This window comes from Sycon ciliatum, chromosome 9, assembly GCF_964019385.1.
Source record: "Sycon ciliatum chromosome 9, ocSycCili1.1, whole genome shotgun sequence".
In the NCBI taxonomy this organism is placed as follows: Eukaryota; Metazoa; Porifera; class Calcarea; order Leucosolenida; family Sycettidae; genus Sycon; species Sycon ciliatum.
The window spans coordinates 11503860-11520066 of NC_088651.1; the positions used below are offsets into that span (position 1 = coordinate 11503860).

The 16207-nt window shown below is 48.0% G+C and overlaps 1 protein-coding gene across 1 annotated transcript in view; it reads left to right on the forward strand.

The window, feature by feature from the left end:
* The window catches only part of LOC135824255 (uncharacterized), a 371974-nt gene that overhangs the window by 208024 nt on the left and 147743 nt on the right, over positions 1-16207 (forward strand). Inside the window, exon 8 of the mRNA XM_065336986.1 lies at positions 11551-11625. Within this exon, the coding sequence (XP_065193058.1) occupies positions 11551-11625 (75 nt within the window). The remainder of the gene's footprint in view (positions 1-11550; positions 11626-16207) is intronic.

Genomic DNA, 16207 nt, shown 5'->3' on the forward strand with positions numbered 1-16207 from the left:
CACATTCATGGATGTCAAAGCAAATGCGGTATTGGAGGTTGATACGGACTAGCTCTACCCGTAACATGAGGAGCCTAATGCCGAATGCCAAGAACACACTTGACGATGTTCAGCGTGCCCAGGATAGCACATTGCTGAGCCCTTTCAATTCGCAGAGTGCCTGCCAATGCCAACACAAAGTGTGAGAGGAACACAAGATATTGTCTATTTGATTATAGATGGCAACAGGGCTCCGCCACTTGAATTATTCTTCCTCCATCCTGTCCATGTTGTGCAGTGCCGTGCTGGGTGCTGGAAAGCTGTGCTGCAGGCGAATAGGGAAGCTGAGTCACAATTGTCAGCGAGAACCTTGCAAGAGTAATTCTGCCGTCCTCTTCCGTATCGCCCAATGCATTGATGGAGTGATTTATTTTGTGTTCTGAGCTTGGCATTGGCAGGAAGATAGATGAAGATTTTACCTTGGCAACTGCACCATTGAGTGAGGAGTAGAAGTTGTCCAGGCAGTCTTGGTCCTGCGCAACTCTAGTCGACATCGGCGCGTACACGTTGACGAGCAACAATAGTTTATTTTTTGACAGTCGAATTTGCAGAACGGCAACTCTATCCGCCTCGCTCCAGATTCGATACACACTGCCGAGGAGCGAGTTGTGTATAGCAAAGCTGTTTCCATAATGTCGGCAAGTCGAGGAGAGGCACACAATCCTGTAGTCGCCGTGAACTCCATCGTAGCGCCTTGAATTTTCGTTTCTGGCAGAGAACAAATTTGAATTTTATAGCCAGCAGTTGCTTTTTCGTTTTGGACGATAGACCACGAACGTTGAACGAACTTACACTAAAAACATACGGTACTGGTTGGAGCAATTGAGACATAGCGTGTTCCAAAGGAGTCAGAGGACTCCAGAGGAGTCAGAGGGCTGTCAATTCCTCATTACAAAGGTTTTACGGACCGATCATGAATCGATCGTATGTGATCGATTCACGTACACACCTTACATAAAGGGGTTAAAAACTCAAAAACAAACAGCTATAAGTTGTAGACAAACACGTTAAACACATCAGGGAACATTTGTCACACTTTCTCGAGGTGTGACACCAAACAACTGCAACAATAACACATTCTCCTTCTGTACACATAGTTCTGGATCTATACGAACATACAGAGCTTGTAGCACAGCAAGATGTAACTTAGACCTTCCACGAGTCAAAATCGAAAAGATATCATCACTATCCCACTTACAATAACTAGTACTGCCCGACAAAACCTCCAAACTACTGTTCTATTATTGCAATGAATATAACTAAATACGCACTTATAATCACAACCATGGGGATGAATAATGTATTCCAGAACGTTTTCTTGTCACAATTACCAATGGAATTCATGACTAAAGAGAATGATGAAGCTACAATTGGATCTGTACACTTGGAGTGAAACAACGAGGATACAAGAATAGTAAGAAAAATAGCACAAACTTACAAAGTAGTGTAGGAAAAATTTGCACAGGTAATAAAAACTATACAGGTGAGAAATGATAGGAAATTCAGCAAGGGCACTGTGACAATGGACATGCATGTGCAAGTGTGTGTGGGTGCGAATATACTGGAATAGTATAAGTGAGGTGACATTTTCTTTTTTGTTTACAAAGATTTGGATCACGGATGCGAATGTAGACTGCTTCTAGAAATTTCAACTGCTTTAAACTACTTGCAGAACGAACAACACTGAACCAAGAATCATCATAACTTTCATGGCACACGGGGTTAGACAACGAATGCAATTTAACCCTTTGCGTGCTGAGTACGAGTTAACTCGCGCTTTTGAAGTGTGCTGATCCACTACGTACGAGTTAACTTGCAAAAAATTCGCGCGATGCATCACAGTGCATAGATAACTGTACTATCGTAACTCCGTCAAACATCAGCGCACAGTGACAATATATACACCGTTGTAAAGGTCTTGACCTCATCTTTCCGGGCATATAAAGTTCTTCGCGATAGGAAAAATATTCACCGAGCAGCGACAAGATGAACACAGAAACCACGGCCCAGAGCGAACCCATTTTTTTGTTTATGACTTCGCAGTTTTTGGAGCGTGCCAGGGGATTTGCCTTTGGCACAACGTATGCGTGATGGACATCAAATGAAGCGCTCGGATTTCGGCTTTGCAGCACAGTTTGAATCGTGAAAATCAGTTGAAAGTGGGCAAGAAGCCGAAAAAGAATGTGAAATTGAGTTGTGCTGTTCCGAGGCACGGTGGAGTAGTTTGGGGAGAAGATGGAAGTGGCCCTAGTGTGTCTATGGAACTGAGAGCTGCCAGGATGGATTCGCTTGGTCCTGATCTTTCCAACGAGCCCAGGATGATGAAAATCCATCTACCGTATTTTTCGGGTTGTAAGTCGACCTTTTGCAACTAAAATGGAAGGAGAAAGGATGGGGGTCGACTTACAACCGGGATTCGACTTATAACCGGGAACTATCAGAAAAAAATGACCTGCATTGCATGCACGAGTGCACCATTTGTACAATTTTTTGCCAGCTCATTGGCCTTTTACAAGGATTGGGATGTTATACCCTCCAATAAGGAATGTTTACATGATTTTTCGTTGTGTTAGTAGCAGGGAGTGGTTAGTAGTGCTCCTTTGGGTGAAAACTTTAAAACGCAGAATTAAGACCTCCGGATATGGGGGTCGACCTATAACCGGGGTCGACTTACAACCGGTAAAATACGGTAGGTGGAGTGAAATGAGAATAAATTTCGTTCGGAGCTGTGAGCGCAAATCCATCCAGAGAGCCAGTGCGCTGGAAAGCCAGTGGATTGGTGAAAAGGGGTCCAACATGCAAAGGGCTAATTGCCGATGTTTTCTTCTTCTTCTCACCGCCTCCGCCTCCACTGGGTCTCTGACCACCACCGTCTTTCACACCCTCAGCACCATCATCGTCATCATCGTCATCGTCCTCTTCATCATCGTTGCCACCTTCACCTGTCGTCGACTCCCCCAGCAACTGACCACCGGGTTCATCATCGTCGCTGCACAAATCACTGTCCATAATCCTCACGCTGCTGTCGCGTTCTCTTCTTGACTGGTCTTCCCTTGCCATTGCCAAGCACCTGACAGTCGTCAACCCTTCCGCTGGCATCATCCTTATCCGGAGAGGTTCAACGCATCTTCTCAGTCACCTCTGCAGAAAGTTGTGATGATTCTTGGTTCAGTGTTGTTCGTTCTGCAAGTAGTTTCAAACGAATGAAAGTTCTAGAAGCAGTCTACATTCGTATTCGTGATTCAAATATTTGTAAACAAAAAGAAAATGTCACCGCACTTACACTATTCCATTGTATTCGCACTCACGCACACTTGCACATGCATGTCCATTGTCACATTGCACTTGCTGAATTTCCTATCATTTCTCACCTGTATAGTTTTTATTACCTGCGCAAATTTAGCCTCATCCACCATAGCAGGTCATCCACGAATTCTTGGGTCAAAGTTATTGAGTAGTGTGGTTGCTGAAACCTGAGCAGACGGACCACAGACAACGCATGAAGGTACGGCATGGAGTGATGACACGGGCAGCAAACGAGAGCTTACCCAATAGGGACTCGAGTTGGCGTTGGGATATCTTCCGGCTGTTGATAGAGCTGGCCAATAGCGATCGGAGGTTGGTGAGCTTGTCCATGGGGAGCCTGGCCTCGAGCCGCTCGCAGTCCAGAATAATGCTGAGGAACGTCAGTGATCTCGCGGGACCTTCCACCTTTACTGGCGCTAGTGGCACGCCCAAATAGATGGAGGCCCGTAGCAGGATTGCTAGTTGACGCTGGGCGACAGTATGGCCAGTTGTGACGTTTAGGAAGTCATCCAAGTAGTGGAATAGGTCGGCAATGGAGAAATGGTTCCGGATAATCCACTCTATGGCCGAGGCAACGGAATCGAAAATGGCTGGGATGCAGCGAAACCCAAACGGTAGCACCCGCTCGTAATAGTAGCTGCCTTGCCAGAATTTGCCGAGTAGTGAGTGGTCTTCAGCACGAACTTGGATTTGCCGGTATGCACTTTTGATGTCCAGCTTTGCAAGGTACACCGGCTGAGGTGAGGACATAATAGACTCGATTGCATCGTCAATACTGATGTATTGCAGGGAAAACTGGTCAGCTGGAACTCCGTCGTTCACACTATTACCGGGGCTAGAGAGATGGTGAATCATACAAAGCTTGCCGTTCTTCTTCGGTACCACGCCGACACCAGAACAGCGCATGAAGGTGAACAGGGCTGCACTAAAAGGACCAGCAGTTTCGCCACGCTGGCAAGAAGCATAAAGCTGGTCAGAAATAAAGGAGGCACAAGCAGCAGAAGATGGCAGATTAGCAGACTGGACAGAAATGTCGCGTGAAGCAGTAAAACCTATGCTAAAGCCGTAGCGCAGCCCGTTTAGCTCATAGGAAGCAAATTCTTTATAGGGGTGATGACGCAATAGAAGCTCAAAACGAGAGACATGCAAAGGGGTATGTACAGAGGAATTATTAATGTGAGGGGGAAGAAAATTGTGTACACATGCAACAGTTATTACTTGCTCAGGCTGGGATTGCAATCCCGAACTACTGGGCTGGTCGCTGACCTTTGCCGGAAAACTTGCTGCGGGGGTGGTCCTTGCTACAGCGGTTGCAGATGTGGGCGAACCGGCAATTTGACCAGCTACACTTGCCAAGGTTGACGTTTCGGCAGATGACGGCACCTGTGTTGTTGAGGGTGAGCAGTGAGGATGATGTTGTTTGAGCTTGGTGTGCATGTTTGGGATGAAAAGGACACAGGTTGCTTGCAGCCGCTGGGTGGACAAGGCTGCACGACTGACATCTATGCCTGGCCTTGCCTGTGATGCACAGCTGCCATGCATTTATGTCAATCGTATCAAAGCGCTTTCCGGGTTGTGAAGCGACAAGCCTTCGAAATTGCTGGTCATACATAAGCCAAGCCTGCGCCGACTTTGGGTCGTGCAGATTTCCAGCGTGAGGCGGTGTGGAGCATGCAGCACCCACGCCAATGTCGGATGACGCAGCTGGTGGCGCTGGTGCCGCACTTGGCTGCGACAGAAGAGAGGCTCCAATCTCGTCTGTGATGGCAGAACGAACTTCAGCCCGAATAAGTTCGCGAATACCAGTCGGATCCAAGGTGGACCGAGGGATCGGCGAGCACCTCGCATGTATCCACAGTGGGTTCGGCAGAGTCGTTTGCTGAAGGTTGAGTTGGACCCAGGTTTTCTCGCCCCATGGCGTCCAGCAATCTCTGAACCAGAATGGATTTCTTTCCGGTGGTCAGCAGACCTCGATCATCCAGCTCGGCTCGCAGTTCTGCCACCCGCATCCGATGCACAATAGATGACATTGTTTCAGGCACCAACAGTACGAGCTGAACACAATCGAAGCTTCTGGCTAATTAGTTACTCAAAAGCTACCACAAGCTAGAAGCCAAACTGAGAGAGCTGGAAAATTTGATGCTGGCAGAAGCTAAAAGTCACCACTGAAATTTGATGCTGGCACAAGCTAAAAGTCACCACTAATTACAAATTAGACTAGTCTTTGAATTGAAGCCAACAGCAAGAAAAAAAGAGAAAGTCCAAAGGAAGCGCTGGCAGAGTGAGTGAAGTGAGCAAAAGTTCAAAGGAAGCAGTTGTGTGACGTCAGGCTAAGAGTGCCCAAATCTATGCGCTGGCAGTGTGAGTGCAGTGCGCAATGCAGCGGTGCGCGACAGATGCAAACATGGCAGTGTGATCGGTGGATGCTAACACACACTAACTACATTACTGCGACAACTGTAGTTTCATCATTCTTTTTAGTCACAAATTCCATTGATAATTGTGACAAGAAAACGTTCTTGAATATGCTTTTCGTCCCCATGGTTGTGATAATATAATAAGTGCGCATTTAGTTATTGGTAGGAATGGGTTTGCTCCCACACTGGAGCTTGCACTATTCTGCTGACGACTTGACAGTTGACTAGCGTGAATAGCGCGAGCTCCAGTGTGGGAGCAAACCCATTCTTAAACAAAATCATGGCCGAAGTCGAAACCTCTATTTGGTTATATTCATTGCATTATTGAGATTATGGTCTCCATGTCGTCTGTCTACATATCGCATGTCGCCTGTCTACATATCAAGCGGAGATACACATGCGATCAGATCGAGTGTCTGAATAGGCCGCTGCGTAAGCGTTATGTCTGTAGGTGTATTGCCTTGAATGTAACGTTTCTTCGGCAATGTCTGGATTGTGGTGTTTGCCCTAATGCCATCCAGAAGAGAGTACAGAAAGCCAAAGGGTACTAGTCTTTGACCATCAAAAAAACATTCATTAGACATAGCTAGGTCTACTGATACCTTGGGCAAAGTACGGTCACAACTTCGGTGGCTGTATCGTCAAGCCCGTGCATTTCTTTCGGAGCATGACTTTCTCCGCTTTTCCATGCTCATTTCGGAGAGCGTTGATAAACTGCAGACCCGACTCATCGTTTAGTATTCAAAGAATATCAAATGGCTAAGGAACCAGCGTTTTGGTTGAATATCTATTAGCACCAACACCATCATCAATCTCACAAGCATTGAACTCACTTCAGTAGAAAAGGAATTACTTTCCAAAGGCACTGATTTGGGAATACCGCCAAAATACAACATGAAGGAACAGGTCCTGACCGACTTCGAGTAATTTTACAGAAAACTATAAGAGTTTGTGCCGGTAACACAATCGAAGAAAGCGGTATGCACTGCTAACCTCCGTGCTATAGCGGAGGAACATGCCGAACAACCCATGGATAGGAAGCCTTTTCATTGTCGAGAGAGCACATAAAAGCCCGGTCAGAATTGAAAGCGAACGAGGATATATTCATCACGAGACCGGAAAACTGTAATCATAAGTCAAACTGAATACAAGTCTAAAATGGCCAAAATCTTGGATGACAGGACCAAATTTGAGTTGCTTGGCCCTTTCTCAACGCATGATCGCTCCAGGCATGGACCAGTTCATTCCCCATAAGACCTCGTCATCCGCTCATCTAATCCCAAGTGGTGGACCCCTGAATGCACACAAGTGATGCGTATCAAGGACGGAGGATGGAGGAAATGGCGGCACGACCTCGGCAATGACGTGAAGAAGCAATCCTTCATCGATTCTGTTACCCGCGCTACCACCACACCTTCGGGCCCGACCCACCTGCGGCTCGCTTTGCGACAAGGCATGGTGGTGCAACCTGAAAGGAGCATGCTGTCTTGGCCGAAACTCTGACATCCCCCTCCTCCTCGCCAATGCCGGAAAGGAACACATCACCAGCAAGGAGAAGGCTGACTGCTTTGGTCACTTCTTTGCTGGCAAGTGCAGCCTGGGTGACAGGGACCTACATCGTGCCTCCCTTGGAACCCCGGCGCCTGCTCACCCACATCCACCACTCACCCATGTCCGCTTCCGCATCCAAAATGTTCACCGCCTTCTGCGCCATCTCGACGCGTCGAAAGCTACGGGGCCGGACAGCATCTCTCCCCCCCCCCCTCCCGTGTCCTGAAAGAATGCGCTCGCACCGGTCCTGACCAAGCTTTTCTCATTGTGCTTCCGGCATGGATACCAGCCTCAGGCCTGGAAGCTTGCCAATGTTGTTCCTGTGCATAAATGCTCATCTCGCTCACAGCTCAAGAACTACCGCCCCGTATCTCTCCTTAGTGTGATATCCAAGGTAATGGAGACCATTATCAACATGCAAATTACGAACTACTTCGAAGGTAACTCACTGCTTGCAGCGAATCAGTTTGGCTTCAGACGGAATCTGGGCACAGCCGACGCTCTTACGGGGCTACACCACTCCTGGGCATCCTCTATCGGACGCGGGGGCGCAGCACGCGTACTTGCAGTTGACATTGCTGGAGCCTTCGACAAGGTCTCTCACGCAGGTGTCCTCTTCAAGCTAGAGCAATGTGGCATCCAAGGAATCCTCCTTGCATGGCTGACATCGTACCTGTCTAACCGAAGCATACAGTGTGTTGTCGGTGGTGCAACCTCCCGTCCATACCCCATCAAGGCGGGAGTCCCACAAGTCAGCATCTTTGGGCCAACCATGTTTCTCATATACATTAACGACGTATCAACATGCCTTGCTGGGAACACGCAGCTGGAAGCCTATGCTGACGATACGACATTGTACACTCTTCTCCGTAACGACCTCCCCACTGCTGCTTCCTTGCTTCAGGACACCGTCAATCGTCTGCCAGACTGAGGCAAGGAATGGCGTGTAGCGTTTGAGCTGTCGAAATCCCAGGCTATGACAGTCACGCTGCAAAGAGCGCAGCTAGCCTTGCCCTCTCTTCTCTTTGGAGGCAACCCTGTGCCAGAGTCATCCACAATAAAGCTCTTGGGGGTGACTTTTGATCCGAAGCTGTCCTTCGCAGAGCACATCCGCGCAGTGTCTATACGTGGCAAACAGCGTTTGGGTCTCCTGCGGCGAGCTGCACCCTATCTCTCCCGAGAAGGCCGCCTCACGGTGTACAAGGGGTTTGTACGGCCCGTTTTGGAGTATGGTTCGCTCGTCTGGATGGGAGCTGCACCCTCCCATCTTGCACGCCTAGATAGCATCCTACGCCGTGCATTGCGCATCATTGGTCCCAGGACGGAGCTCCAGAGCCTCAGCCTACGGCGATACGTTGCTGCATTAACATACACGTACAAACTGAATTTTATCACCGGTCCGACTCAATTGCTAGCACTCCTCCCACCAAGGCTTGAGCCCCGTGACGCCACTCGCACTCGAAACGATCTCCGCATGGCCGCCGGCCACAGTTACCAGCTACGAAATCCCCTACCGCGTCAAGCACCAGACACCATTCTCCGCAGCTTCCCACATTGTGCAATCCAGCTGTGGAATTCCCTGCCGCCAGCTTTTCTCGACTCCGTCCCAACTCGCAAAAATCTTCAAAATTTTAAGTGCAACGTCAACGAATACCTCAGCCGACATGATTGGCGATGGTCGGACATTCTGCCTGTCGACCCACCCACATTCTAGTGCCCCGTCAACGACTCCCATTGCTAAGTATGCGCTGCACACTAGTACTAGCTTTTTTTGCCCTTGCTTTCTTTTTTATTTTTGCTGACCCTTACAGTTCTATCTTTGTTTTTGGTGCGTGTTTTTGGCCGTGATGCCGAGACCTCAGGTCGGCAGAGCCATCAATGCCCCACCATCACTGCTGCATCTCAGTGCAGCCCCTTCTTAGTAGTTGTCACGTTTGTCCTTGTCTCAGTACCATTGTCTTTCTGTATTATTTATGAGTTGGGTATGTGAACATAGGAAAAAAAATGATCAAACTCAAATCCGAGAAAAACAACTAGTGAAATACACACGTGCCTTTCTCACTATTGTCACATGCGGCTAGGTCCTCCCGACCAAAGCGTGGCCGACCACGTCAGCACCCGACGCCACTGTCCGTTCCGGCAGAGGCTTCTGCTCAACAAGAGGTGTCTCCGAAAGACCAACCCAGCACGCAGAAACTGAGAACAAACATTAATGTAAACGAAGAAGGACACTATGTCACATGCCAATTACCAGCGAGTACCGGTACGCCAGACGCACACTATGTCACATGCCCATTACCAGTGAGTACCGGTACGCCGGACGCACACCGTGTCACATGCCCATTACCAGCGAGTACCGGTACGCCGGACGCAGACAAATGCAACTCGCCAAAGCTGAGAAGGAGCAAACGGCTGGCGGCAGCTTCGTTTGCAGAGGTGACTGGGAAAATGCGTCGAACCTCTCCGGATAAGGATGATGCCAGCGGAAGGGTTGACGACTGTCAGGTGCTTAGCAATGGCAAGGGAAGACCGGTCAGGAAGAGAACGCGACAGCAGCGGGAGAAGTATGGAAGCGATTTGTGCAGCGACGATGATGAACCCGGTGGTCAGTTGCTGGGGGAGTCGACGACAGGTGAAGGTGGCAATGATGATGAAGAGGACGATGACGATGATGACGATGATGGTGCTGAGGGCGTGAAAGACAGTGGTGGTCAAAGACCCAGTGGAGGCGGAGGCAGTGAGAAGAAGAAGAATACATCGGCAATTATATTGCATTTGCTGTCTAACCCCGTGTGTCGTGAAAGTTATGATGATTCTTGGTTCAGTGTTGTTCGTTCTGCAAGTAGTTTCAGGCAGTTTAAAGTCCTAGAAGCAGTATACATTCGAATTCGTGATCCAAATCTTTGTAAACAAAAAAGGAAAAAAAATGTTACCACACTTACACTATTCCAGTAAATTGGCACTCACACACGCTTGCACATGCATGTCCATTGTCACAGTGCACTTGCTGAATTCCTATCATTTCTCACCTGTATAGTTTTTATTACCTGTGCAAATTTTGTGCTATTTTTCTTACTATTCTTGTATCCTCGTTGTTTCACTCCAAGTGTATAAATCCAATTGTAGTTTCATCATTCTCTTTAGTCAAGAATTCCATTGATAATTGTGACAAGAAAACGTTCTGGAATACATTATTCGTCCCCATGTTTGTGATATGAGTGCGCATTTGATTATATTCATTGCATTATTAAAAGATTATTGTCTCCACGTCGCCTGTTCTATTATTCCACAGAGAAAGCTCCCTCCGATCTTGCACAGCAATATACACATGGTGCTCATTGCATGCCCTATATTTATAGTGCGTAGCCTTTGATCATCCACACCATAGCCTGCGGGCTTGCGGCCCTTGGGCTACCATCCATGACCTAAGGCTGCGCACTAGGCATACGTCAGCCATCATGCCAAATGTACCATATGTGTTTATTCCCGTAGCTATGCAGCAGACGTTACTTCAGTAACGTCTGGCGCTAGCCAGGGTCCATACAGCTTTAGTTTGGTATTTGTTTGTTTGTTTATGTGTTTGTTTGTTTGTGTCACGCCTGGCACTGTCCGTATCTGACGGCAAAAAAGCATAGGATGTTATAAATTTTTCAATTCTCCTATTTTTTATTCAGGCATATCCTGGGATTCGAACCCGCACTATCGCCCTACATGCATTCCCCCCATACACTTCGCATTCATACCCATTCTTCCAAGTGGCTTCACGTTATTATCTTGCGTTTGAAAGCCCTACAGTATTTGAATATTGCGGGCAGCTGTATGTGGCCAGCTGTGTTTGATGGTACGGTACGGTACGGAAGACGGTGTCGTATTACCCTCGATCGTACCTGTCCCGTACCTATCCCCTACCGTACCGTGCCATCAAAGACGGCTGGCCACAATGCATATTCAAATAGGGCTTTCAAATGCAAGATCACAATGTGAAACAACTTGGAAGAATTAGTATGTATGCGAAGTGTATCGGGGGATGCATGCAGGGCGCGCGATAGTGAGGGTTCGAATACCAGGTTATGTCTTTTTTAAAAAAAAGGATAGTTTTTAAAGAATTTATAACATCCCTTGGCCCTATGCTTTTTTTGTCTGGGTCATCAAGGCAAAAAAAGCATAGCGTAGGGCCCTGAGCTTCCAAGCTCTCTCGTTTACGTTTGGCCGAATGTCTTCTGTGCTGTTACTGCAGGTACCTCGACCACAACAAGCTCACTTCCTTACCTCCCAACATGTTGGACCTAGTGGATAATATAATTAACAAAGTGTAAGAAATACTATGCAATACGTCTTTGAATTACAAACTCTGTGAGTTGTTTTCAAATGTGCTTTTGAGCAAGAACCAGCTCAACGAAATCCACCAAAGGCTGTCATCGACACCCCACATTCATGTCGAGGGAAATTTAGTTGATCCCGAAAAGATTCTCCACAGAAGCCATGTGCTTGAGGACGTTGCTGATAGGAACCAACAGGAGTCAAGTCAAACTTACGCTACGCTTCCCAAGTTTGGAAGACCACCAAACAATCCGGAACCGAAGCCGCTGCTGGTAAAATTGCTGCCATCAGCGAAGGTATCCTCATTACCTATGACCGAATGTACTGGACCCAGAACCAGGTGCGGAGTCTCGCTAGCTGATGCTGCACCAGTGGCTGCATGTACATAAATTGCACCCGAGCTTATTTGCGTACTCCGTGCTGACACAACACAGGACACTCTAACAATAAAAGAGTGCACCCAGCAGCATGCAGCTCTAGTCGCTGACAAACGACGCAATAAGGACGTGGATCCAGTGCCGCCGCCAGTACCATTGCCTCCACCGGAGCCGCCACCTACAACAACAAATAGGCAGGGAGATGAGTGACCAAGAAGAGCAACTGCGAACTATACACATTGAATCGCCGCTTTCCACAAGTGTTAGACAGTCATGCTCCTCTTGCACCAAGCCCTCGACGCAAGAAAAAATCAGTACCAGGAATGAACCGCCAGTTATTACACCTCTTGACCAAGTGCAACCGGCTCCATAGGAGGTGGCTTAGTGATGGAGCAGAACATTCCCACTCAGCTTTCAAGGCTGCCAGGCGGGAAGCTACCAGCTACTAGGCAACAGAAGGAGACCTACTACCAATCCAAGTTTCGAGCTGCGTCTGGCAATACCAAACACACATGGCACACGATCAAAGAATTGAGTGGTGAACATAGACAATCTCAGCCACCTCAATGTTCTGTTGATGCCTCCCGAAACACCTTTGCAGAGATAGTAGAGGACGTCAGCCGCCCAGTGCATCTCTCATTTCCCTACGGGCCCGCATCAAGCACTGATCTGACAGCCTTTGCACCAGTGTCTATTGCCAGAGTGAGGAAGCTCCTCGAACATTTAAATCCGGCCAAGTCCAGCGGTGATGATAGAATTTCTGCAGCCCTTCTCCGCGCACATGCAGACGTACTGGCACCATCCCTGACTTTGATCTTTAACAAGTCCCTGAAAGAGGGCATATTTCCTGCCCAGATCAAAAGTGTTAGGATATTGCTACTCTTCAAAGGCGGAGATCCGAGCATGCCAAAAAATCAGCGGCCAGTGTCCTTGTTATCAATTGCATCCAAAGTGTTGGAAAGGATAGTCCATGAGCAACTCACACGATATCTAGTCCAGAGCAATTTATTCCCGCCAACTCAATTCGGCTACAGATCCCACCACGCTACATTTGACGCACTAGTGCTAGCCGTGGAAGGTATCTGTGAGGCCCGTATGAATAAACTCAACACAGGTGTAGCCTTTGTTGATATGTCAAAGGCATTCGATAAAGTGAAACATCAAACTCTTGTGCGAGATCCGTTCGAACTTGGCATCTGCGACACGGCGCTTTGTTGGCTGGTAGATTACCTCTCTGATAGAGAACAGTACGTTCAGGTTGGCCAGACTAGAAGTGTCCCGTACACCAGTTACTCAGGACTCCCCAGGGGTCGGTACTGGGCCCACTGCTCATTATTGTCTATGCCCGCGGCATAGCAGAAGAACTATGCCGTTTAATGTGGGAGCAATCCAGTTTGCTGATGACTTCTCTATACGATGTAGCAGGGAGTCCCCGGAAGCTGTTTCTGCGCACCTTTCAGCTGCTGTTCAGCACCTGGCCACCTGACTGAAGGGCGTATGTTTAATTCTTTTAAATGAAATAAAGACACAGATATTGCCCATTCCCCCATCCCCATCTCAAGCCCTTGAGCTGCATGTCATTTGTAATGGGCAAACGCTTCCTGTTGTGAAAATGGCCAAGTATCTTGGCCTATATTTCGACTCAGACATGAGCTGGATCACCTTGACAAGCCATGTTGCACGTCACGTTGCCGCAAAGATTGGGCTACTAAATCGAAGTGCAGCATGTCATGCTTGCCGCGTTCAGTTTTTCAGGTCCTTTATATTATCAGAATTTGACTATGCATCTGCTGCCTATGCCCCTTTCTTATCAGGATAAGCGCCTAAATAGTTAGTTCAAACGTGCGGCTCGCTCGGTGTGCAGGGCAGCCCCTCGCACTCACACGGCTCCCTTACTTGAACGCATGAATGCCCATACCCTCAGCATATACACCCACATGCCCATTCTTGTATTCAGTTGGCGCTGCCTGAACAAATTTTCAAGTACTCGGTTTGCAAGCTTTTTCACCCGTAGTCCCTCTCTCCGAACACGAGGAGGGAGCAGCAAGTTACTCATCATTCCTGTGTCCACCACTGCATCCTCAGCTAAGCACATTAGCCATGCCGGAGCTATCCTGTGGAACCAGCTCCCAGCCACTGCACGCCTCGAAAGAAAGCGCTCCACTTTCAAATCGCTATGCCTGGCCTTTCAGTTAGGCAGTACCCTCAACTAGGATGAACTAATCTGCTTCACTACCGCTCTCTCTCTATCTCTCTTTCTCTCTCTCTATCTCTCTCTTTCTCTCTCTATCTCTCTCTCTCCCTCTCTCTCTCTCTCTCTCTCTCTCTCTCTCTCTCTCTCTCTCTCTCTCTCTCTCTCTCTCTCTCTCTCTCTCTCTTTCTTTCTCTTTCTCTCTCTCTCTCTCTCTCTCTCTCTCTTCTCTCTCTCTCTCGCTCTCTCTCTCTCTCTCTCTCTCTCTCTCTCTCTCTGAAAGGGGGAGGAGGATGAAGCCCTAGACACTACGCACGCACCACACAAACACTCTGTGTCCCTGGACGATTCTGCTGTGCCATATGACGATCCGTTGGGTTTGACCTCAAGCCAGCGGAAGCACTCCAGTACACGGCATGACACAGGTGAACATCATACATGTCCGAAATAACGCACCACCATCAAACAAGAACATAACCTTGCATGGCATATGCGGACTAACAAATGCAAAACATTGGCAGCATCGCAGGCTGGAGCTGTGTCAGCAGTCTCTGCATCACCACCACACGAGACTCCAATGACTTTAGAGGCAAGTACACCAACCATTGCACATCAGACCGGGAAACAACATGTCCACACTGTTTGAGAAAACTCAAATGGAAACAAAACTTGCCACGACATCTACAGACCTGCCCGGTCTACAAATCACTTTCAACCACCTCAGCCAAAGCAGACGGCAGTAGCGGGGATGGTCGGACGACTTCTATGATTGATTCAATGCACTTCAGCCCATCTGTAGGTCAGACAATGACTCCTGGAGATGAATTGCGAACAATCCCGCACGAATCCACTCCCTATCATAATGAGTCTTTACCTCATGTCCTGAATCAATGGGACATGGACAAGGTAGAAGTCCGGCAGTCCCTACTGCTACCGTCAGCCAAAAACACCAAGGCATGGCACACAATAAACGCTCAGTTGAAGATCCATCTCACTCAACATTTCCCAACCTCATACCTCAAAAAACACTTACATCGAAGAGACTCTGGACAAACTAGAGAACTTCATTCACTGGTTTTTCGACCAGAAACCACCACCACCTCCACCAAAACACAAGAATGCAAATAAAAACCGTGCAGTGGAAAAACTCCGGGCTCACAGGCGTGATTTAAAGCGCCAATTTCGTAAGATCAAAAACCCGGACGAAGTACCTGCAGCGCTCAGAAATGAGTATTTTTCAATTGGAAAACAAATCAAGCGTCTTTTGAAACAACAAAAGATGTACGACAATCGATCCCGGAACAAGAGGGACCAGGATGCCTTTCTCAAGGACCCATATGCCTTCGGAAAGAAATTGTTTCAACCAACCATGTCAAACCCACTTTCTCTGACACTACCTGCTTTGAGTACTTCCAACACACATATGCAGATCAGGATCATGCCACTTCGTACGAATCCTGCCCCAGTGCAGGGAAGCCCCGGGATTGCACCCACCCAGTCGATGAGGGAACCCCTACATGGACTGAATTTCAGAATGTTTTGAAGAAGTGTCGCAACACCTCTGCACCGGGTCCGGACAAGATACCTTACATAGTTTGGAAGCTTTGTCCCTCCCTTCAATCCATTCTTTCACCATCTTTTGGCGGGTTTGGGAGATCAAGATCATTCCAAGGTAGTGGCAGGTAGCGTGTATCACACTCCTGGCCAAGGGGGAGGTGTCTGATGATCCTTCGAAATTCCGACCGATTGTTCTAGCAAACACGTCCGGGAAGATCTTTTTCACCTTAGTTGCAAAGCGCCTCATATGCATATGCTAGGTGTAACGTGCGTGGTCTAAGGCTAGGAGGCTACTACCCACAGTCAGTCAACTAACGTATCTGAACTTACTCTGGCACGGCCTGGAGGTTATCTTATATCAAAGTGAAAGTGAACTTGCCCTCTCTCTGATCTCTCTTCTTCCGTATGAGATGCAAACTAGAGAACTTATACAGAATCTAACAAGGCCG